Consider the following 21,757-nt stretch of genomic DNA (forward strand, 5'->3'; position numbering starts at 1 on the left):
AAATGTGCTTAGCTGTTTTCATTGATTTCATTGTTGTGCAGACATCATAAAGTGGACTTACACAAATCTAGATGGCGTAGCCCTCTAGACATATAGGCCATATGGTATAGACTGTTGCTCCTAGCTACAAACTTGTACAACATGTTACTGGATGAATACTGTAGCAATTGTAACACAATGGTAAGTATTTGTCTGTAAACATATCTCAACATAGAAAAGATACAGTAAAAATACCATGTAAACATAAAAAATGGTATACCTGTATAGGGCACTGACCTTGAATGGAGCTTGCAGGACTGCAGTTGCAGTGAGTGAGTGGTGAGTGAATGTGAAGGCCTAGAACATTACTGCACACTACGGTAGACTTTATAAACACTGTACACTTAGGCTACACTAAATTTATTAAAAATTTTTTAATTGAGATGGGGTCTTGCTATGTTGCCCAGACTGGTCTCGAACTCCTGGCTTCAAGCAGTCTTCCCACCTCAGCCTCCCAAAGCTATGGGATTGCAGATGTGAGCCTCCATACCCAGCGACTTTATATGCTTTTAATAACACGTAGCTTTTAAAGCACAAACATATTGTACAGCTGCACAAAAATATTTTCTTTATATCCTTATTCTATAACCTTTTTTCTGTTTAAAAGTTTTAACTTTTTAAACTTTTTTGTTAAAAACTAAGACACAAACATGCATATTAGCCTAGACCTACACAGAGTCAGGATCATCAGTATCACCGTCTTCCACCTTAATATCTTGCCCCACCGGAAGGTCTTCAGGGGCAGCAACACGCATGGGGCTGTCCTCTGTGATGACAATGTCTTCTTCTGGATACCTCCTGAAGGATTGCCTGAGGCTTTTTACAGTTAACTTTGTAAGTAGAAGGAGTACACTATAAAATAACAACAAAAAGTATAGCATAGTAAATATATAAACCCATAGCAGTTTATTATCGTTATTAAGTATTATGCATTGTACATAGTTGTTGCATACTAGACTTTTATGTGACTGGTAGGTTTGTTTATACCAGCATTGCTACAAACACGTGAGTAATGCATTGTGTTGCGACATCACTAGGCCATAGGAATTTTTCAGCTTTATTATGATCTTAATGGGACTATTGTTGTGTACGCAGTCTGTCGCTGACTGAAATGTTACGTGGTGTATCTCTGTATGTGGAATCATGTGGTATTTTTTTGTAGGGGGAGGGTCTGACTGTCATAGGAGATGACAGCTCCTGTGCATGTTATTGTCTCTTTTTTCTTTCTTTTTCTTTTCTTCTTTCTTTCTTTTTTTTTTTTTTTTTTTTAAGATGGACTGTCACACTGTCGCCTTGGGCTGGAGTGCAGTGGCGCAATCTCAGCTCACTGCGACCTCTGCCTCCTGTGTTCAAGCAATTCTCTTGCCTCAGCCTCCCAAGTAGCTAGGATTACAGGTGCCCACTACCACGCCTGGCTCATTTTTTGTATTTTTAGTAGAGACTGGGTTTCACCATGTTGGCCAGGCTGGTCTCTAACTTCTGACCTCAGGTGATCCACCTGCCTCGGCCTCTCAAAGTACTGGGATTACAGGCGTGAGCCACTGCATCCCGCCTCTTTTTTCTTTAGCATAATTATTTTGAGATCCATCTATGTTTCCATGTGTATCCATAGTTCTTATTGCAGAATAGTATTGCATTGTATGGATATAGCCAAATTTATTAATTCATCTGTTGGTGGATATTTGGGTTTTTGCAGTTTTCAGTGATTATAAATAAAGTGTCTGAACATTCGCATTTCCCTACTGTGTGAACATGTGCTTTTATTTTTCTTGGGTAAATATCTAGGAGTAGATTGGCTGAATCTTTTGGTAGGTGTGCATGTTGCTAACTTTTCAAAAAATTGTCAAACTTTTTATTTTCTTTTTCTTTTTAAAAATAACAACAACAACAACAACAAAAACATTCCCACCAGCAGGATGTGAGAGTTTCAGTTGCTCCACTTCTGGGTCGTTACATGGTACGGTCAGTCTTTAAAATTTCTAGCGTTCTGATGGGTATGTAGTGGTAGCTCATTATAGTTTTGATTTCCCTTCCTTGGTGACTAATGATTTGGAACACCCTTTTTACGGGCTTATTTTTGCAATCCTTACATCTTGGTGAAGTTTTGGTTCAGATCTTTTGCCTGTTTCAAAAAATGTGTCTTGGACTGGGTGCGGTGGCTGACACTTGTAACCCCAGCACTTTGGGAGGCCAGGGTGGGAGGATCACTTGAGCCCAGGAGTCTGAGAGCAGCGTGGACAACAGAGCAAGATCCCCTTCTTGGCTGGGGATGATGGTTCACGCCTGTAATCCTAGTACTTTGGGAGGCCAAGGCAGGAGGATCACTTGAAGTCAGGAGTTCAAGAACAGCCTGGCCAATATGGTGAAACCCCATCTCTAGTAAAATTACCAAAAAAAAATTTTTTTTTAAAGAAGACCCCCTTCTCTTCAAAAAAAAATTTTTTTTAATTAGCTGGGCACGGTGTTATGTGCCTGTAGTCTTAGCTACTGGGGAGGCTGGGGCAGGAGGATTGCTTGAGTCCAGGAGTTTGAGGCTGCGGGGAGCTATGATTATGCCACTGCACTCCAGCTTGGGCAGTGGAACGAGACCCTGTCTCTAAAATAAAGTAAGTAATATGTTTTGTTGTAAAAGTTGTTCATATAGTCTAGATAGGAGTGAGTCATTTATGTTTTGCAAATATTTTTTCCCAGTCTTTGGTTTGCTTTTTCATTTTTGTAACTGTCTGGGTTCTTCTTCAGTTTTGATTCTTCAGTTAAGCTTTTCTACTAAGTTTTTTATTTCAATAATCAGAATATGATATCTAATTTTTAAAAATTATCCTTCACCTTCTACTGTTTTAATTATGCTTATTTTTCTTTGTTCTATTTGCTGATACATCCCAGTGTTTTCAGGCATTGCTGTCTTTGTTGAGTTTGGTACTTTTCTTTATGGATTAGTTTTATTTTGAATGTGTGATAATTACTGGTTTTGTGCTCCTCTTCTGTGTGTTTAGACTTTCCTATTACAACATTCGGGGATGGAGGTAGCCTGTATAGCCAAGAGCAGCCTGGGTGTGGAGGCTCTCTGCTCCTATAACCTTTGACCAATCCATTCAGAACATGGCCCACTCTTCCAGCCCAAGCTCCCTGTTCCCACTTCAAGCAGATGCTGCTGCTACTGTTGCTAGTTGCTTGGCACCAGGGGCTCATGCATACTGAGAGAAGCAAAGCTGTGCTCACCTGACTGCTCCTGCTGTGGTACTCCATCTCATCACCTAGTCTTTGACCCAGAGCTCCCTCCTTCTCTCCATCTTTGGTGAGCCAACTACCTTATTTCTGGGTGGCCTTCTCTGATGTCCCTTTTCTTCCTCTTCCTGCTAGAGAGGATTATTTTTGTTTTTGTCCTAGCATCCACTATCTATAATTCATTGTTTACATATCTGTCATTTGTAATAACTGAACTCTTGTAGAGAAGCAGCAGATATTATTCACATGTGAATTTCTATCACCCTGAGTAACACAGAACACTTGAATGAGACATTTTTATTTAGAGAATGGGAGTTTTAATAGAAAAGACAATAGAGCCTGAGACTCCCTGGGAGAGCAGGCCAGGTGAGGTACCACATGGAGAGATACTGGTCTGTTTCTTTTACTGGTAGGTTAATCTTAGGCAGGTTATTTAATCTTGTTTAATCTTTTATATTACAATAATTTTAATTGTATAAAATGTGAGAGTGTGTGTATACATACATATATGTGCATACATTTTATTAAAACAGTACATGTTCATTGGGTTTTTGTTTTTGTTTTTGTTTTTTGTTTTGTTTTGAGACAGAGTCTCACTCTGTCACCCAGGCTGGAGTGCAATGGCACAATCTTGGCTCACTGCAACCTCTGCCTCCCAGGCTGAAGCGATTCTCCCACCTCAGCCTCCCAAGTAGCTAGGACTACAGGTACATGCTACCACACCCAGCTAATTATTGTAATTTTAGTAGAGTCTGGTTTTCACCATGTTGACCAGGCTGGTCTTGAACTCCTGACCTCAGGTAATCCGCCTGCCTTGGCCTCTCAAAGTGCTGGGATTATAGGCATGAGCCACTGTGCCTGGCCAACAAATAGTTTTTTAAACAGTAGTGGGACAACTGGATCTTTCCATGCAGAACAATGAAGGTGGACCCCTACCTCAAACCGTATACAAAAATTAACTCAAAATGGATCAAAGACCCAAACTTGAGAGCTAATTTATAAAATTCTTAGAAGTTAACATAGATGCAAGTCTTTATGACCTTGGATTAGTCAGTGTTATTTTAGATATGCCACCAAAAGCACAAGCAACCAAAGAAAAAATAGATAAGTGGTTCTTCATCAAAATTATTAATAACTTTTTTGCTTAAATAACATTATTATGAAAGTAAAAGGATAACTTGTGGAATGGGAGAAAATAATTGCACATTATATATTTGGTAAGGAGCTTGTATCTATATATAAATAACTTTTAGAACTTAATAAAAAAGGCAAATAACCAAATCTAAAAATGAGAAAATGATCTGAATAGACAGTTCTCTGTAGAAAATATACAGATAACCAATGAGTTTATGAAAAAATGCCCAGCATCATTAGCCATTAGGGAAAATGCAAATTACACCCACAAAGAGATACTACATTGTATCCACTAGGATAGCTGTATGAAAACACAGTAAAAGAAGTGTTAATGAGGTTGAGGAGGAATTGGATCCCTGCTGTAGGAGTGTAAAATGGTGAAACTGCTTTGGAAGACAGTCTACCGGTTACTCAAAAGGCTAGAGTTACCATATGACCTAGCAGTTTGACTCCCAGGTATATACCCAAGAGAAATGAAAGCATTTATTTACACAAAAACTTGTGCATGAATGTTTATAACATTATTCACAATGGCCAAAAGATATAAACAACTCACATGCACATCATCTGATTAATGAATCAATAAAATATTGTATATCCATATACAGTGGGATATTATTCAGCCATAAAAAGGAATGGAGTACTGATAATATGCTGTAGCATAAATGAACCTTGAAAACACCTTACATGGAAGAAGCCAGTGACAAAGGCCATGTATTACATGATTCCATTTCTAGGAAATGTCTAGAAAATAGATCTATATAAACAAAGTAGACTAATGATTGCCAGGAGCTGGGTGCAGGGAGGGAGAGGAATGGGAATGGGTATGGAGTTTTGGGAGGAGGTGTTGAAAATATTTTAAAATTTATTGTGGTGATGTTTATACAACTCTGAATATAAAATGTAAACTTCACACTTTACATATGTGAATGGTATGCAAATAATATTGTTAAAAATCAGTATTGTTTTTAAAAATTCAAATATACAAAAGATTATAAACTTGCACCTGTTCATATAATGGATTTTTTAGAAATTATACATGTCTCTGCTTTAAAATGTTTTAAACTATAAACAGAATGCTAGTTTATTTACCAAATGGAAATGGTTGCTAGTCATCAGAATTTTCTGAGAGGCCCAATCTTTCTAGCATCTAGGTCCCTGAAGATAACTAGAAAATGTGCAGAGGTTGGGAGTAAGATCACAGGGTCTAGTCATGTGTTAAGGGGGCATATTTCCAGGCCCTCATGAAGCCCAGTGACTTTTCCCTGTGTCCAGATTATGTGTGCTGGTGTTGCATAATAAAGAATTTGTTGGCTGGATGCAGTGGCTCACGCCTGTAATCCCAGCACTTTGGAAGGCCGAGGCAGGCAGATCACCTGAGGTCGGGAGTTTGAGACCAGCCTGACGAACATGGAGAAACCCCATCTCTACTAAAAATACAAAATTAGCCAGGTGTGGTGGCACATGTTTGTAATCCCAGCTACTCAGGAGGCTGAGGCAGGAGAATCACTTGAACCCAGGAGGCGGAGGTTGTGGTGAGCTGAGATCGCGCCATTGCACTCCAGCCTAGGCAACAAGAGAGAAACTCCATCTCCCAAAAAAAAAGTGTCAGTTGAGTGTGGTGGCACACAACTGTAGTCCCAACTTCTCAGGAAGCTGAGACAGGAGAATCACTTGAGCCGAGGATTTTGAGGATGCAGTGAGCTGTGATTGCACCACTGTACTCCAGCCTGGGTGACAGAGAAAGACCCTGTCTCAAAAAAAAATTTTTTTTTTGTTTGGTGTTTTTTCCGGGTTCCTGGCACAGAGCTTCTAAAGACCCTGGAATTTGAGTAGTAGGAGTGTCTTTATTATGCTAATGAAGTGACTGGCAGTGGGTCCCTAGATAGCTTCAAGATGGAGCGTGGTCCCCCAGAAAGACCAAGCCAACTCCCAGTATGGTTGGGACTTTCAGCTAGCCAGACCTCCAAGGAAGGCAGGAAAGAGGGCTGGAGACTGAGCTCTATTGTGTGGCCTGTGGTTTAGTCAATCATACCTACATAATGAAACCCCAGTAAAAACTCTGGACACTGAAGTTCAGTGGAGCTGCCAGGTTGGGAAACACATGTGCTGGGAGGGAGATAGCCCTGATTCCTCAAGGAGAGGACACAGAAGCTGCATTGCCTCCCAGACCCCATTCTATGTGTATCCTTTATAATAAAACTGAAATCCTAAGTTGAGCACTTACTTTCCTGAGCTCTGTGAGTCATTCTAGTGAACAAACTTGAGAGTGCAGTGGAAACCTCCTGTATTAGTTACTAGTTGGTCAGAAGTGTGGGTAGTAGGAGGACCTCTGCAGTGGCATTTCTATGGAGGACTGAGCCCATAGCGTGGGGTAGTTGGTGCCAGAATTGAATTGTATGCCCAGTGTGGTTGAGGCAGAAGAGCTGGACAGGGCCCGTTTCTCCTTCCCCTGGATGACATGGTGGTAAGCCTTGCTAGGTTTCTTGCCCGTCTGATTGTTTTCTTGTTTTTGTTTTTTTGAGAAGGGGTCTCTCTCTGTCACCCAGGTCGGAGTGCAGTGGTGCAGTCTCAGCTCACTGCAGCCTCTGCCTCCTGGGTTCAAGCAATTCTCCCATCTCAGCCTCTCAAGTAGCTGGAATTACAGGAGTGCACCACCACGCCTGGCTATTTTTTGCATTTTTAGTAGAGACAGGGTTTCACCATATTGGCCAGGCTGGTCTCGAACTCCTGACCTCAGGTGATCTGCCTGCCTCGGCCTCCAAAAGTGTTGGGATTATAGGTGTGAGCCACCACGCCCAGCCTTGGTTTTTTCTTTTGTAGAGTCCACATGAATCAAACCTCATTTGTCAAAACATTTTTTGAGAGTAAAATGCAATTGATTAGGTACCTAATATCTGGGTACCTGAGGGTAACTAGAATGATACGCTTCCATAAAGTCTAGTTGCATTATCATTCCAAAATGTTTCTAGTTTGTTCTTGCTTTTTTCCCCCCCTTAGGAGTTTTGTTTTTATGTTGTCAAATCTCTTGACCTTTATTTTCCTTTCTATCATGTGAATAAAGATAGATATTATCTTTACTACTTTTTTTCAGATGGGGGTAGAAATTAGGACACTTGTCCAAAGTCACAGGAAAGAGGTCAGACCAGGATTTGAGCCCTGTTGGATTCTCTAGGACAGCCCATGTGTATAACCACTTTGCTGCACTGCCTCCAGGTGGATCTCTGTCTCACACCCACTTTCCCCCTTATCAAAAGTATGAGGAGAGAGAGAAGGAACAAAAATGAAGAGGGGTGCTGGGTGCAGTGGCTCATGCCTGTAATCCCAGCACTTTGGGAGGCCAAGCTGGGTGGATCACTTGAGGTCAGGAATTTGAGACCAGCCTGGCCATGGCCAACATGGTAAAACCCCGTCTCTACTTAAAATATAAAAATTAGCCAGGAGTGGTGGTAGGCGCCTGTAAATCCCAGCTACTTGGGAGGCTGAAGCAGGAGAATCACTTGAACCCGGGAGGCGGAGGTCACAGTGAGCCAAGATTGTACCATTGCACTCCATCCTGGGCAACAAGAGTAAAATCCATCTCAAATAAATAAAATACTGATGTTTATTCATTATTTAAGTCCATGTTAGTTTCTTTTTTTTTTTTTTTTTGAGTTGGAGTCTCACTCTGTCGCTCAGGCTGGAGTGCAGTGGTGTAATTTTTAGTGCACTGCAACCTCTGCCTTCCAGACTCAAGTGATTGTCCCGCCTCAGCCTCCCAAGTAGCTGGGACTACAGGCATGCGCCACCATGTCTGGCTGATTTTTTGTATTTTTAGTAGAGATGGGGTTTCACCATGTTGGCCAGGCTGGTCTTGAACTCCTGACCTCAACTGATCTGCCCGCCTTGGCCTCCCAAAGTGCTGGGATTACAGGCGTGAGCCACTGCGCCTGGCCCATGTTAGTTTCTTTAGTTGGGTAAAAAGGAAATTTCTTGAAAGATTTTAAACTAGCTAGGGAACGTTAGTAATATGATAGGTACTATTTAGGCTGTATTTGCTGTTTTCTGCTTACATCAAGTACCACTGAGGCAGGCATGGCATATTAAACAGGTTCCATGAACACTATCCATGACTAAGTCAGGACGCCACCATTTAGAGCCCCATCAGCAAACTACATCTGAGTAACTAATTTAACTGCCATTTTACACCTGGGTGAGAGCAGCAATTTACAACTTCTGTTTTTATTTTCTGATGTTTTTTCTTTTAGGGGGAAGAGGTGGTTGATAAAGCATCATATTTATATGTGAGACTGACTAGTTTAAGTTTTTAAAGATTAGATTTGGTTCTTGGCAGAAAGATCTTGTTCAAGTAAGGAAAACTCACTTCCGTGCTGGAAATAACTTATTTACTTGTTTCTAATGGCCACTAGTATATGGCATCAGATTTGGGACATAGCTGTTAATTTGTGTATATATTGTATGAATGTAATTCTTTATACTAATTATTTTCATTGTGTAATAATTCCTTAGAAAGCAGATTTGGATACAGTTTGTTCATATCTGCTGTATATTTATTTGCTTTTTAACTATTTTGTAAATTTAATTTACATTATTTTCCTAGAAATTTAAAATCAAAATGTTCAAAACAGTATTGTAATAAGAATATTTTAAGGTGACTTAAAAACACTGCTAAATAATTAAACTCTTAGCAATTTTGTTTCAGACATCTCCACTTTAATGTCAGCTGCATGGGTCCACAAACTACTGTGGCCCCAATCTGCCTATTTTTGTAAGCAAAACCTTATTGGAATACAGCCACACTCATTACATTTATGTTTCTGTCAGCCCTGGTGTAGAGGATTTTATCCCTTCGTTCCTGCAGACACCTAGATCTCAAAGAATTTCTCTTCTGTATCTTATTAAACTGGCCTGTGGGCTTTCTGTGTGTTTCATTTCCCTCTATAGCAAACTGATTACTTCTTTGAGATTGGTCTTTTCTTTTTCTGCAACAGGATCGCAGTATGTGGTAGGGAAGTGATGCTGTCTGAAGGTGACATCCTGTTCTCCTCTCTTCTGTCCTCTCGATCCTTATTTTGGCCACCTGGTAATTGGGGGGGAGGGTAGAATGCTAGTCTAAATTATAACGTGAAATTGCTTTAACTATTTCCCTTTGCTTGAAAAAGGGGGTTGGGGGTGATTCCTACCTTGCAGTTGAGAAATAAAAGTTGTCTAGCTTTCAGCACAATCTGTTTTGGGGTCATGGGATCTTTTGAGAACCAGAAGAAAGTTGTGGAGCCACTCCCCGGGGGGAAAATATATTCAGAAATATATTATTACAGAAATGAATCTTTGATCAGTTTTTAAACCTTGAAATACAAGTGACTTTACCAATGTATTCTAATATACTTGTCGGCAGCCACTTCTGATGTTAGAACTTTGAATATAGACATTTGAGAAAAATAATTGATTTTAAGTGTTCCCAAAGTAAATCACTGGTTCAGGATAGATCTATCTTAGTGTTCCCAAATTGTGAAAGGAAAGAGATTAAGCCCTTAATGTTGAAACGTGTGTCTCCCAAATCTTGCTTTGTGCTTAGCAGTAGAGCTATGAAATTCCATTGATCAGAGGGCTTGTTTCTGACCTTGTCCTTTTTTCACTTTTGCACGAGCCCTGCCATTTGACCAGTGTGTCCTAAACTTTATTCATTGAGTGCTATCTTCATGAGTTGGCCTTATCTGCACATTTCCTGATATTCTTTCAATGAACTCAGTTTTTAAAATATATATATTTTTAATTTTTTAAATATGGAACGACTCGCAGATTTGCATGTCATCCTTGCACAAGGGCTGTGCTAATCTTCTCTGTATCATTCCACTGTTAGTATATGTGCTGCCGAAGTGAGCACCTAATTTTTTGTAAAGACAAAGTGTTTCCCGGGCTAGTCCCAACTCCTGGGCTCAGGCGATCCTCCCATCGCAGTGCTGGGATTACAGGTGTAAGCCATTAACTCACTTTTTAAAACTTAAATTTAAGCAAATAATTACTGTCTGTGAAATATGCGTTTCATGTACTAATTCTTTTATATTCGCCACTGAAAGGAACATGTAAATATTGGGGGTTTTGTTTACCTAAAACCATCTTTTATCTTTCTAGAGGGCATCAAGTTCATTTTGGGAAACATTCCCCTATGTGCTGGAATTTTAAAGCTTTGATTTTGAACCAGAGTATGAATGGTGGAAGCTGCTTTAACTTGGAAATACCAGAGGAAAGGAGGGGTCATGGGATGGGTGGGTGCTGCCTGCTGAAATATCCCTTGCTTGGGCAAATTTATGTGTCCTGAATATGAGGATATTTGGCTATGTGCATGGCAAAGCTTGGGATCATACCCTTGCAAGAACAGTTGGTTTGTTTTTTAACCTGGCCAAACATGCATACACACACACACACGCATGCACATTTCATAAGTTTTATTTTCTTTTACAGGTTTGATCTTGCTCTTCTACCTAGTTTTTTATGGGTTCCTGGCTGCACTCTTCTCATTCACGATGTGGGTTATGCTTCAGACTCTCAACGATGAGGTTCCAAAATACCGTGACCAGATTCCTAGCCCAGGTAATTATCTTGCAGTTATGACTTTGTTTTTTTTTGTTTTTGTTTTTGTTTTTTTGAGACAGAGTTTCGCTCTTGTTGCCCAGGCTGGAATGCAGTGGCATGATCTTGGCTCACTGCAACCTCTGCCTCCCAGGTTGAAGTGATTCTCCTGCCTCCTCAGCCTCCTAAATAGCTGGGATTACAGGCATGCGCCACCACGCCCAGCTAATTTTGTGTTTTTAGTAGAGACAGGGTTTTTCCATGTTGGTCAGGCTGGTCTCGAACTCCCGACCTCAGGTGATCTGCCCCGCCTTGGCCTCCCAAAGTGCTGGGATTACAGGCGTGAGCCACTGTGCCTGGCAGTGGTTACGGCTTTTAACAAAATTGAGTTATAGTTTATCTTCACCATAAATCTGTTTTATATAGCAGATAGAAGATAGCTAAACCTTGGAGTTGAGTAATGTGAAGGTTTTAATTTTTGTTGTTGTTGTTTAATATTTACGTACGATTTAAAGACCTTCACATTTATATACTGATAAATCCTGAGAGTTTGAGTGGGTTTGTTTTGTTTGTTTCTGTTTCTTTTTTTTTTGTCAGAAGTAAACAGAAATGAATATTGAGAATTCTAGTAAAAGCCAAGTTTGAAGAATATAGTTATAGTTATGAGTGACTTATGAGTATCGTAGAGCAGTTTTACTTTGCCTTGAGTAATTAAGGTATATATTTTGGCACTAGCTTGGGTTAGAGCTTTGGGCTTGTAAAATACATACTTTGTGGTTCTAAATGGTTAGTTATGAAATTGATAAGATGTTAAATAATAATACCTCATAGAGAACAAAATGAATATACTCTTCATATGTTTAATTCTTCTTGATTTTCTTCTGGAAAAAAAATTCATTATACAGGAGAATGTATGCAGTAAAAAACTGAAACATTTAAACCACATTTCTTCTACCTCCTGATTTTATTCTTTTTAAACAGTCTTTTTTTTTTTTTTTTGAGACAGAGCTTTGCTCTTGTTGCCTAGGCTGGAGTGCAGTGGTGTGATCTCGGCTCACTACAACCTCTGCCTCCCGGGTTCAAGTGATTATCCTGCCTCAGCCTCCGAAGTAGCTGGGATTACAAGCATGTGTCACCACGCCCAGCTAATTTTTTGTATTTTTAGTAGAGACGGAGTTTCACCACGTTGGCCAGGCTGGTCTCAAACTCCTGACCTCAGGTGATCCACCCACCTCAGCCTCCCAAAGTGCTGGGATTACAGGGGTGAGCCACCACACCTGGCCTAAACAGTCTTTGAATGCCAGCTCTCCCTTGGTGACTGGACATGACCCTTTTCCTCAGATGCTAATAATTCTTAGAAAAGTAAGAAACAGTAATTTGCAGAACTTCAGTGTGTATAATTCCAAAGACTGTAAACTAACTGCTAGAGATGACAGAGAAGGGAAGGTTCTACCTAGAGAAGAAAGTTCAGTCCTAGAGGAGTGGGATTTAGAGGGCAGGAGAGTGGGGAATCAGGCCAGGAAGGTGGGAGTCTAGCAGGTTTCTCTCTAGAGCAGTGGTTTTCAACCACTGGGTCATATGGCAGCGTCTGGAAATATTTTTGGTTGTTACAGCTAGAGAGGTGGTACTGTGAATAGAGGCCAGGGTTGTTGCTAAACATCCTGCAGTGCATAGGGCGACCCCCACAACAAAGAATTATTCAGCCCAAAAATGCCAATAATGCCGAGATGGAAGCACCCTTATCTAGATCCTTGCTCACTGTATAGACTTCTGAGCTATATCACCAGCCAAACTGAACTAATTGTCTCAACCATTTTTTTCCTAGAACAATTTTTTTCTAATGATTTCTTTTGTTTACAGCTAATCTTAGTCTAAATGTCTTGAATAACTCTTTTAAAACTCTTAGTGTATTGGAGCCAAGTGTCAGAGATTAGCTCCATGCTACTTTTCCTTCATCTCTCATTGTAGGACTGTTTTTTTCCTACCTTAGACTAATTCTAAGATTATTCTTTACTTGCTGTTTAAGTGATGTGACTTACCATTGAACATAGTCTGATCTATTCAAAAACACTGAACTCTGTTTATAATTGCATGAAATATATAAGCATATGTTAAATATTTTTAAGTACACAGTTTTAAACTGAGTTTCTTAAAATTATTTGTCGATTATTTTAGTACTTAAAGTATTATTAGTTTAAATATACATGCATACACATGTACATATAATACATATATATTACATATGGGATATATTAAACATTTCCTTATTTATGTATTTATGTGTTATATATTATATACATATAATATGTATTACATGTACATGTGTGATATATTAAATATGGGAATGTTTGAAGACTAGAGAAAATTTTAGGATTGTTTTAAAGCCTATGTGCAAGGTTGAATTAATCTAGAGCTAATGCTTTTTTTTTTTTTTTTTGAGACAAAGTCTCGCTCTGTCACCCAGGCTGGAGGGCAATGGCACGATCTCGGCTCACTGCAACCTCTGTCTCCCGGGTTCAAGCGGTTCTCTTGCCTCAGTCTCCCAAGTAACTGGGACTACAGGCATGCGCCACCACACCCACCTAATTTTTGTATTTTTAGAAGAAATGGGGTTTCACTATATTGGCCAGGCTGGTCTCGACCTCCTGACCTCAAGTGATCCGCCAGCCTCGGCCTCCCAAAGTGCCAGGATTACGGGTGTGAACCACTGCACCCAGCTGATCTAATGCTTTTTAAATAAGGAAAACTTATATTAAAGTTGGAAGCCTGATTGCTTGCCTTTTCTTCATTAGTAAGCTTAAGCAACATGGTCTGTATTACATGGGTGTCAGCTTCTGATAGGAAATTGTTGGTGGTTATACTCCAAATTCAGTATGTGAAAACCACATTTTAATTACAGAGCAATATCTGCTATTGAAGGAAGAATATTTGCCATAAGGTTTAAAATGCATAGACCTTTTTCATTGAAAAGGAGTTAGCTGTCTTATGAATGTTTCCATACAATTTAAATGACAAAAGTACTTAGGCTTTGATTTGCTAAAATTTTTTTCCTTGTATTAATGGCACATTGACAAAACCTAAAAATGTTACTTGATTTTTTAAAAATGCGTATAGAAATTTCAAAGTAAAATTGCATCTTTTAAAAAGGAAGATTATAATTAACTGTAGATAATCAAATTTAAGGACAGTTTCTAATTGGTAATGTCTGAGATGGTTTTGAAGGTTTGAATTATTTTTAATTTTAGATGTCTACGCCTTCATAATTAGAATTGGGAAGTTCTTGATAGTTTCAGCATACTATCAACACAATTTTCCATGTAATTTGCTGAGATCTGCTTTTTAGAGATAAGAGTAAGGAAAAGAAGAGAAGGACATTTGATAATCTCTCCCTTTTATCTCTTTATAGGACTTATGGTTTTTCCAAAACCAGTGACTGCATTGGAATATACATTCAGTAGGTCTGATCCAACTTCGTATGCAGGGTACATTGAAGACCTTAAGAAGTTTCTAAAACGTGAGTATGTTTTCTTAGAGTAAGGTCAGAGATTTTAGTTATAGAAATTAGTACCAAATTGTGGGCCAGGCGCGGTGGGATCACGCCTGTAATCCCAGCACTTTGGGAGGCCAAGGCGGGCAGATCACCTGAGGTTAGGAGTCCAAGACCAGCCTGGCCAACATGGTGAAACCCCATCTCTACCAAAAATATAAAATTAGCTGGGCATGGTAGCACGCGCCTGTAATTCCAGCTACTCGGGAGGCTGAGGCAGAAGAATCGCTTGAACCTGGGAGGCAAAGGTTGCAGTGAGCCAAGTTTGCACCATTGCACTCCAGCCTGGGCAACAAGAGCGAAACTCCATCTCAAAAAAAAAAAAAAGTCCCAAGTTGTAATTACATTTAGAGACATCATTCTTAGAATGTGTATTATCTTCTATTTCCTTCTGTTAAACAGACAACTGAGCAAGTGCATTTTATAATTACTTGTGAGACTATTCTAACTATAGAAAGACACAGGGGCTTACTCGTGGGCAGTAGATTTGATTTTTCTGTCTTATAATAAGGACACTAAGTTTCTTGAAATGTAACATTTATTCTGCATTAAAACTAAATATTTTAATTAATAGAGCAAATCTATATTGTATGAAATAGTGTCTCTGAGGATTTGGATTTTTTTTTTTTGCCATTTTATTATTTTTTTTTGTAGCTGATATACATTTATGTTGAATTTGAAATAGGTCAGTATAGTTACTGAGAAGGAAGAATCTTTTCTCTTTTTTTGTGCCAGGCATTCTTTTTTTTTTTTTTTTTTTTTAATTTAAGTTCTAGGGTACATGTGCACAACGTGCAGGTTTCCAATGCAGTGCTTGCTTGGGGGAGGGGAAATTATGTTTATTATTTTAAAGTTATGTCTGTATCTGATTTTTAATACATCCGTTTTTCAAAGTTACCAGTTTGTAACGCTCTTTGATAGTGTAGGTTGTCATAACACTGTGTCTTCATACCTCTGCAATTCTGATTTTATACTCACTTAATGTCTCTCTTCCCCACAAAACCGTAAGCTCCATGAGGGCAGCAGCAGTGCCTTTTTACATCCTCTCCATTGTATCACCAAGCATGCAGAAGACATTCAGATAATGCTTTAGCCATGGCTGGTACCGCCACCTAATGGTGACAGAAGAGATAGAGCTATAATCCAGTTTGTATGATTATTGAAATCCAGTAACTTTAGAGCACTAGTTAGCTGTTAAAAGGCAAAGGGGCAAACTTAACATTCTTTCCCGAAAGTTATCTGGTAATTGACATTGCTGTTTTTGTCTTTGAAGAACATTTTCCAAAGGTTAATATATTCCTGGTTGTTTTTAATACCTTTTTTGGCTGATCTAGCACACATGTATGTTTCCTTTTTAGCATATACTTTAGAAGAACAGAAGAACCTCACAGTCTGTCCTGATGGAGCACTTTTTGAACAGAAGGGTCCAGTTTATGTTGCATGTCAGTTTCCTGTTTCATTACTTCAAGCATGCAGTGGTATGAATGATCCTGATTTTGGCTATTCTCAAGGAAACCCTTGTATTCTTGTGAAAATGAACAGAGTACGTACATATTTTACCTCTGCTGCTGCTTTTTTCAAATATTCTCTTTTAAGGAGGCAACGATTTTTAGATTGTTGTGGTTGGGTTAACGCCTTCCTTATTAAAAGTTATCATTTGGGGGGTAGCTTGCTTTAAAGGCTAGCAATAATGTTTATTGATCACTGGAAGAAAGTTTATATGGCAAAAAAAAAAGAGAGGTTCATAGATTAATCATGGAGTAAGGAGTTAAAGTAACTTAAACTTTTCTTCTTTGGAAATACCTACATGCATTTCAGCACAGATTAACGCTCCAAGGGGCAACTGTTCTTCTTGTCATACCCAAAGCAGAGACTTGTTAGGGTGCAGTGCTCATCTGTGAATCCTGTGTTGTAAAATAATTTAAAATTCCATAGACTCCATAAAGTTTAAACTTATTTAACTTTCGAAATAGTAGCAAAGCATAGTTTTATAGTATCAGTATATGTATATGTAATTAAATAACGGAAATACAAATAAAATCCCATTCTAACGAGTTCAGTGGGATGTTGCAGTTGTATCCAAAGTAGCAGCATTTTGCTGTTTTACAGAAGGGTGCCTAAATTGTATAGTAATGAGCAAAAGAAGAAGCTGATGTTCTCTGTGTGACAGGAATAATGAATTAGGGTCATTGTGCAAAGGAAGATGTTACGGCTTTTCTTGAGTCATGAAGTGATCCCTAGCCCCTGTGCCTTGCTGCTCTGTAAATGTACTTCAGAGTTGTGTTCTGATGCACTTACTGTTGAGGCCTGCAAGGTCTCCCTTGAAGAGTGAAGTCATTCCTGGTCATTTAAAACAGGTGTAGACTTCTCAAAATCATGAGTTTATGAACCACTAAAGTCATCATTGGTGAGCAAATTACCACCATCCCTAATAAAAGTAAAATTTGGATCTTTTGAAGTTGACACTGCTAAATAAGGAGCTTCCCTGTAGGGAGAACCAGCTAGGTCCTGAGGTGCCCAGACTGACACCCCTCCAACCTCTGCTTCATCCCTTTGGGAGGCCTTGGACAACTGACAGCTTCCAGATTGTCCCATAGCATTCTAGGTGCTCAGTAAATGATTAGTGGGATGTTTCAACCAGACTTTATTCAGAATTAAGAATTGAAGTAAGCTGAAAGTAATGTGAAACTAGATGATCTAGTTTATAAAATGAATTAAGTTTGTTTTAACAGAGATGCCTTTTGTAATCCCAGTCTACTAGAAGTATCCTCACGACATCTAGATTGCTGAACATTTGTTCCCAGTAGAAAGCCAGGAGAGGATCAACCTTCTGGGTTTGTTTTCTTTCTCAAGATGGTCTCCTTGAATGATAATGGCCTGTGACCATGCTTGCTGATGACTCAGGGCATGGCTTTGTCAGGACAGCATCAGACACACAGGAGTCAGTGATGAAACGAGCTTACGTAGTGTAGCAGGAGGTTTCATACCAGTATAGTTCCCAGTTAGGACGCAACAATACTTGTCTTTTGAGAGGAATATTTAGATTTTACGTGCATTCACATGGAAACTGTATAAATTCAGAATGCCAAAAAATTATCTCACAAAATGTATAAATATGTTAGGATTCAGTTCTGTCAGCTACATACATGAAAGGAGTCTTAAAATAGGGCTCTCCCAGTGCGTGCCTTTTCGGGAGCAGATGGGTTGTGAGATACAGTGAGGCTCAGTGGGGCCCTCATGGAAACATGGAGAGTGTGACCTAATGTAGTTTTGTGAAGAACAGTTAATTATTATGCTTCTGCAGTTCTTATTATATACATTAAATTATTTGTTCATATACATATTAATAATTAGATTTAAGGGTTTCTGTCTGTTTCATATTTTAAGGGTAGCAAAGGATACTTTTGTTTCAGTTAATTCTTTGGTAATTTATTTATTTTCTAAATTGCCCCAGTACAGTAATAAGATATCTGATTGCTGAAGTTATTTTATTTAAAAGTTCATTTTAATACCCTTAAATAAGATTAAAGTAAAAGGCAGATGTAACTCACTGGGTTAATATACAGAGTTGGTGTTAATCTCAAAGTCTTCACCCTTGTTCCCAGCAACAGAGGGAGGAAGTTCCATTGCACACTTACGTGAAGTTTAAATTTATCACTATTTCTTAACCTTAGATAATTGGATTAAAGCCTGAAGGAGTGCCAAGGATAGATTGTGTTTCGAAGGTTAGTATTCAAAAAGTAACTCCTGTTAAATCTTTGTTGTTTCTTAAAATACGTTAAAAGTCTAATGATTTAGTCATCTTTTTTTCTTCCCTGTCATATTTTAAAGTCCTTTGTAGTGCCTTAGAATAAAATTCCACCAACCTTTTTGAGAGTAGTCTTTCTCTTCCTTAATGATAATTCAGAAAGACATTTTCCATGTGTATTTGATTTTGCACACATTGCCTTTATTTTCACATATACCGTATTTCATCAATTCTAAGATTCACTTTTTTTCTGCCAGCTCAGTAACACTGAAATTGGGATTACCCTTATAATTGATGGTGTCTTAATACTGTATCATGACATTTTTCTCTTTCTTAATAGTTAGTTGGCGTGCTAGTCAGTGCTATCTGAGATTTAATGAAATATGGTGCATTTTCCTTAAGGTAGAAGCATTATTTATCTCCCCTATCCCTACTTAATTTTTTTTCCAGAATACTGTGCAGTTTTCATCTCATAACTTTCTTTTGTTTTCTCTCCATGCTGCAAATGCCACTAAGACAAATAATGTAAAAGATGGGTAAGAGTTCTGAGGAGACATTAAGTTCTAAATTTATCACTGTGCTAAATATTAACATTTCAACTCTGATTGTATGGCAGAAATATTTTACTTAAAATGTTACATTGAAATCACTTTTAAAGTTGTGAAAAAAAATTCTTTTTACCGTTAATGGACTTCTTATTTGGCCAGAAACTTCTTGCTCAGTGGTCCTCAAACTTGATCACTCATCAGAATCACGTTGGCTTGTTGGATTCCATTCCCATAGTTTCTGACTCAGTAGGTCTGAGATAGGGCCCAAAATTTGCATTTTTTTCTTTTTTTTCTTTTTTTTTTTTTTCCTTTTAGACGGAGTCTCGCTCTGTCGCCCATACTTGGAGTGCAGTGGCACGATCTCAGCTCACTGCAAGCTCCGCCTCCCGGGTTCATGCCATTCTCCTGCCTCAGCCTCCCGAGTAGCTGGGACTACAGGTGCCCGCCACAGCGCCCGGCTAATTTTTTTTTTTTTTTTTTAGTAGAGACAGGGTTTCACCATGTTAGCCAGGATGGTCTTGATCTCCTGACCTCGTGATCTGCCCGCCTCGGCCTCCCAAAGTGCTGGGATTACAGGCGTGAGCCACCACACCCAGCTGAGCTTTTCTTGATAAATTCTTCTAAAAATCTAGTGGGCAGCATATACTGTCAGCTCTCAAGTCAGAACATTATAGCTACAAGATACATTTAGAAAAAATGTTGGGTAACCCTTTATGATCCTCAGGGCTTGCTCACAAAGCTTTCTGGTAGAAAGTTCTTGGGGCTTGGGTGCTAGGCTTCAGCTGGGTAGAAGTGCTAATTTCATGACAGTGCGCCTGTATACAGGAGCCTGTGAGCAGGCTGCATAGATAAGCTTGGATGGAGTGCTGGGTCTACAAAGCCAATACCACCTAAAGGGAAAACACATTCAAGCCAGAAGTGCAAAAGCTTTAAATTGTGTAAACCTTTGGTCAGTATAAACAATTCCATATACCTCTTCCTTTTTTTTTTTTTTTTTTTTTTTTTTTTGAGACGGAGTCTCTCTCTGTTGCCCAGGCTGGAGTGCAGTGGCGCGATGGCTCACTGCAACCTTTGCCTCCTGGGTTCAAGCGATTCTCCTGCCTCAGCCTCCCGAGTAGCTGGAACTACAGGCACGCACTATCACACCCGGCTAATTTTTTGTATTTTAGTAGAGATGGGGTTTTACTATGTTGGCCAGGATGGTCTCGATCCCCTGACCTCGTGATTCGTCTGCCTCAGCCTCCCAAAGTATTGGGGTAACAGGCATGAGCCACTGCACTTGGCCCCCTTAAGGTTTTAAATGCATTTTTCTTATTGTTTATCTATTATGTATCCTTCGCTTCTAGAATAGTTGGGGGAAATGGTAATGAAAAATCCAGATTTAATTATTCGGATTTCAGTTAGCTTTCCCTTTTGCTTTGGAGAGATGTGTGTGAAGTACATAAAATAATCAAAGCAGGTGGGTTTTTAGTTTTGTTTATTTAGTTGTGGATTTTTTGTTTGTTTTTAGAAAAACACAAAAGTGGAAGAAATGTTTGTAAAATTTGGCATTTATTCCCTAGGCTAGTCACAAGTAGTAAACCAGTTAGAACCCACAAATTTTAGAAGTGTGGCTCTCCAGAACAGATGGAAGCATTTACTACATATCATAATTGCAATTTTCTATTACATTTGTCTATATCAAGCGTTCTTTAAATTCTTTAGTTCTTTTATGTAATATTTATGTCTTTTATTTTGTCTTGTATTGATTTTGTTCTGCCTTGATTGTTTTTATACAAGTTAGAGTCCTGAAAATACAAACACTGAATATACCCTTGGAGGTGCTTTTTTTTTTCTCTCTCTCTCTCCATAGAGACAGGGTGTCGCCATGTTGCCAGGCTGGTCTTAAACTCCTGGCCTCAAGCAATCCACCCACCTCTGCCTTTGAAAATGCTGGAATTACAGGTGTGAACCACCGCAGATGGCCAAGGTGGCCTTTTATATTATCAACTTAAAAGATGATCCCTGCAAAAGATGTAATTTTCATATTTATGTCATATTTTCTCAGTGTTTTATTTTCTTATGAAAATGAATCATACTAAGAAAATCAAAAAATGGGAAGAAACAAAATGCATTAATTTTTAAACTCCATTTTGTTTCAGTGGAACTTAGTGACCATCAGTAGGTTCTTAGAGTTAGTTGCTCATAGTTTACAATATGATGCTATTGCTGGGCACGGTGGCTATCACCTGTAATTCCAGCATTTTGGGAGGCCAAGGTAGGCGGATCACCGGAGGTCAAGAATTCGAGACCAGCCTGGCCAACATGGTGAAACCCCGTCTCTACTAAAAATAAAAAAATGAGCCTGATGTGGTGGCATGTGCCTGTAATCCCAGCTACTCGGGAGGCTTAGGCAAGAGAATCACTTGTACCCAGGAGGCAGAGGTTGTAGTGAGCCATGATTGCGCCACTCCACTCCATCCTAGGCAACAGAGCAACTCTCTCAAAAAGAAAAAAAAATATGCTATTCATATACTTAGAAAATTATGACATACACGCTTCACCCTGAGTATCTCATTATTATTCAGATACTCATTTTAATATTTTACAATTTCTAAATGTTTATTTTCACAGAAGGTATAAATTAAAAGATTAAGAAAAATCCTGCCAAGATCACGGTTTAGGCACACACTGAGAGAGCAGTTGAGCATCTGCCACACCTGCTGGTCTTGAGCCCTGATGGCCTTAACTCTGAGCCCCAGTGCCCTACTATGTAATTGATGCTGTCCACTAAGGGTTGTTAGGCCTAAAGGACGGTAGTGTAAGCTAAGTGTGGTATCTGGTGGGAAACCCACTCTGGGTTGGGTGTGGTGGATCACTTGAGGTAAGGAGTTTGAGACCAGCCTGGCCAACATGACAAAACCCCGTCTCTACTAAAGATACAAAAATTAGCCCTGCATGGTGGCA

At 39.2% G+C, this 21,757-nt stretch overlaps 1 protein-coding gene and 1 non-coding gene across 3 annotated transcripts in view; one reads left to right on the forward strand and one right to left on the reverse strand.

Annotated features, from left to right (window-relative positions):
- The window catches only part of ATP1B3 (ATPase Na+/K+ transporting subunit beta 3), a 44,964-nt gene that overhangs the window by 16,903 nt on the left and 6,304 nt on the right, over window positions 1-21,757 (forward strand). Inside the window, exons 2-6 of one of the 2 annotated variants that reach the window (XM_054480220.2) lie at window positions 9,390-9,481; window positions 10,861-10,989; window positions 14,375-14,482; window positions 15,874-16,058; window positions 18,190-18,240. In XM_054480220.2, coding sequence (XP_054336195.1) covers window positions 9,415-9,481; window positions 10,861-10,989; window positions 14,375-14,482; window positions 15,874-16,058; window positions 18,190-18,240 — 540 coding nt within the window. In that variant the 5' untranslated portion in view covers window positions 9,390-9,414. The remainder of the gene's footprint in view (window positions 1-9,389; window positions 9,482-10,860; window positions 10,990-14,374; window positions 14,483-15,873; window positions 16,059-18,189; window positions 18,241-21,757) is intronic. The other variant, XM_054480219.2, reaches the window with a different exon arrangement.
- Window positions 10,176-10,282, reverse strand: LOC129034309 (U6 spliceosomal RNA). The gene has a single exon (XR_008501814.1). It is a non-coding gene; the product is annotated as a U6 spliceosomal RNA (small nuclear RNA).

The sequence above is a fragment of the Pongo pygmaeus genome, chromosome 2 (assembly GCF_028885625.2).
Source record: "Pongo pygmaeus isolate AG05252 chromosome 2, NHGRI_mPonPyg2-v2.0_pri, whole genome shotgun sequence".
Taxonomy (NCBI): Eukaryota; Metazoa; Chordata; class Mammalia; order Primates; family Hominidae; genus Pongo; species Pongo pygmaeus.